Source organism: Merops nubicus, unplaced genomic scaffold (genome assembly GCF_000691845.1).
Source record: "Merops nubicus isolate BGI_N331 unplaced genomic scaffold, ASM69184v1 scaffold26354, whole genome shotgun sequence".
Taxonomy (NCBI): domain Eukaryota; kingdom Metazoa; phylum Chordata; class Aves; order Coraciiformes; family Meropidae; genus Merops; species Merops nubicus.
The window spans coordinates 1-2656 of record NW_008602651.1 but is presented as its reverse complement, the minus strand read 5'-3'; the positions used below and the strand labels follow the sequence as shown (position 1 = coordinate 2656).

Here is a 2656-nt window from a genome sequence, read left to right as displayed (position 1 = left end):
GGTTGTCTTGTCCAACAGCCCTGCTGAAGCAGGATCAGCTAGTGCTGGCTGCCCTGACCATAGGTTTTGGAATATCTCTACAGGTGAAGATTCCACAACTTCTCTGGGCGATATATGCCAGTGTTTGACCACTCTTACAGAAAAGGGGGGTTTGGCCTGTTTGTTTTTCAGATAGATGTCTAAAGCATATGCCTTGGCAGCATCATTCTTTGGGTGTGGTGTTAAGATCTATACCATATAACCATCACACCTAGTACAGAAAGGGTGGGAATAAAGAGAATTAACAGGAAACAGAGTATGAACAGCTTTAAAATTAATTCACATGTAAATACTTAAATAAAAATCCTCTTTTAAAAGAACTGCATGTTGTGACAAGGCACAGAAACATCACAAACCCATAGTATCTCTGAGCTGTTAATGGGATTACATCACTCCATAAACACTTCCACCAAAAGGCAATATTTAGGTTCTATCTTAATATTCATGAATATTTCCTCCCCAACAGGCCATTTATACCTAAGAAAGAGAAAACACTCCCTCTGTAGCACGGTTAACCCCCCACACACCCCCAGACTTCTACTGCCTGAGACTCCCTGAGGATGGGGTCAGCAGGGAGCTGTTGAGTGTCCCTGCAGTGTCCCTGTCCCTGGCCAGCACAGCCTACAGTCCAAGGGCTTCCTTCCAGGGGCTGCCCCTGTGAGGAAAAGAACCTGCAGCTCTCCATCAAGGAGGATGTGAACTCGGCATCCTCCCAGTCCTTGGTACTGCTCCCAAAACCTTTCCAGGTCTGAGGAAAATGTGATTTTTCTGGGTAGTCAGGGAGGGCGTCACTCTTTCTGAAGTATTTCCTGCCAAGAGTGCTTTTAAAATATTTCCAGACATTTTTTCTGAAATAAACAACGGGAATAACATTTTCTTCCTACCATTGAAATCTCAGATTTTTTTTTTCAGCGTATTGACTTAACTGAGGACTATTTGTGTGCAGAAGTGCTGGGGCAGGGGAGGGCTGGAGATAGGGATGACGATACCTCTCTGAACTAAAGCAGTGGGGAGCATCCTGGTTGGAGTCTGGGATGTGCTGCATGGTCAGAGCCCAGGCTTAGATCAGGTGGGAGGCTCTTTGTGTCATCTAACGGTCCTCAGCTACTGTCCTTCTTCAAAACAGGAGGACCCCCATAAGCTCACAGATCAGCAGCAGGCACTAAATCAGGGTCAGAACCCCCTGCCCATCTACCTCTCTCTCAATGTGAAGGATAAAATCAGCGACCAGGATTTTAGAGGTAATAATACTCCAGAATTGTGTTTAACATTTAATTCCAAGAGGGGTCAATTTAGGATTAGATAAAGAAATCAATTCAGTGCACAAATACTCTAAAAGGCCAATCCACCTAAGAGTAGAAATTTAATAGTTACAATTTTGAAGGCCTTAATATATTGAGCAGTATTGAAGACCAATGAGGGAGGCCATTATTGGGAATTACCTGCTATGCATTTCTGTAAAAAGCTTCAGAAATCTAAAGTTTGTAGAGAAATTTAGATGTGAGAGGGCAATTCACTCTTCATGTTCACTCTGAAATGTACAGTGAATAAATGTCTGCTTGCAAAGGGTGTGAGAAACCAGTCTTGTCTTAACCTGCTCAATGTCTTCTTCTATTCAACTAATTTGTGCCTCTGGTCCTGTAATCAGTCTGTCTTGTGCTTTTTCTTTCAGAATGGGTGGAATTCACCCCTTATGAGGTAGGATTCCCAAAATATGGCGCCTTCATTCGTGCAGAAGATTTTGGTAGTGAGTTCTTCATGGGTCGCCTGATGAAGAAAATACCAGAATCCAGAATCTGCTTTTTGGAAGGTGATTTATTGCTCCAGGGAAATGTAACGTAACATAACACACTCCTGCACAAACTCCTTTTCTGAAATGAGGCAGCTAGGATATTTTTTTATCTTCCAGGAGCAGTATATGGTAAAATATTAGAGCTGATAATATAGATGCAGGATTTTTTTTTCTCTGCAATTTCATTCAGCTGAACACATCCTTTTGACTTCATATGTAGTTCTGCTTACAGACATGAGGCCTTTACAATACTTATATGTCTTTGTCAGCAACAGAAGTTGTGTAACATTGCCTCTAAATTAAATCATCAGTCTCTTCTGCAACCCAAGTCTCTAAAATACAGCTTTTTGTCTGCAATGCTCCTGCCACAGCTAGCCCTGATTGATCCTCCAGGATAATTTCAGAGTGCAAATATTTACCTTTTTTCCCTGTTGCATAAGAGCAGTAAATATAGTAAGGAAATTTTCTTTCCCTTTGTGAAAGCAATCTCTTGCCTCATTGTTTTTCCTACTTCTGCCAGTTGCATAAAGGAAGATTTGGGGTTTTTTTTTTGGTAAGTTAAGAATATTTGCTTGTGTAGATATTTCACTACAGCTCCTGGTGAGCTGTAAGGAAGCAAAACAGAATATCTCCATCCCTGGCCAAAACATCAAACACTGTACCCAGGTCTCTCCTTCTGTGGTCAGAAATGCCAGAGCTCCTGGTGAGCTGTAAGGAAGCAAATCAGAATATCTCCATCCCTGGCCAAAATGTCAAACACAGTACCCAGGTCTCTCCTCCTGTGGTCAGAAATCCCAACAGGTCACTAGTCACCTTCCTACACCT

The 2656-nt window shown here is 42.2% G+C and overlaps 1 protein-coding gene across 1 annotated transcript in view; it reads left to right on the top strand.

The window, feature by feature from the left end:
• LOC103771145 (cytosolic phospholipase A2 epsilon-like) overlaps positions 1-1849 on the top strand; it is a gene marked incomplete at both ends in the record, with an annotated part of 10463 nt that extends 8614 nt beyond the window's left edge. Inside the window, 2 exon segments of the mRNA XM_008938433.1 lie at positions 1166-1280; positions 1712-1849. Of these exon segments, the coding sequence (XP_008936681.1) occupies positions 1166-1280; positions 1712-1849 (253 nt within the window).
• Between the last annotated feature and the right edge of the window lie 807 nt (positions 1850-2656).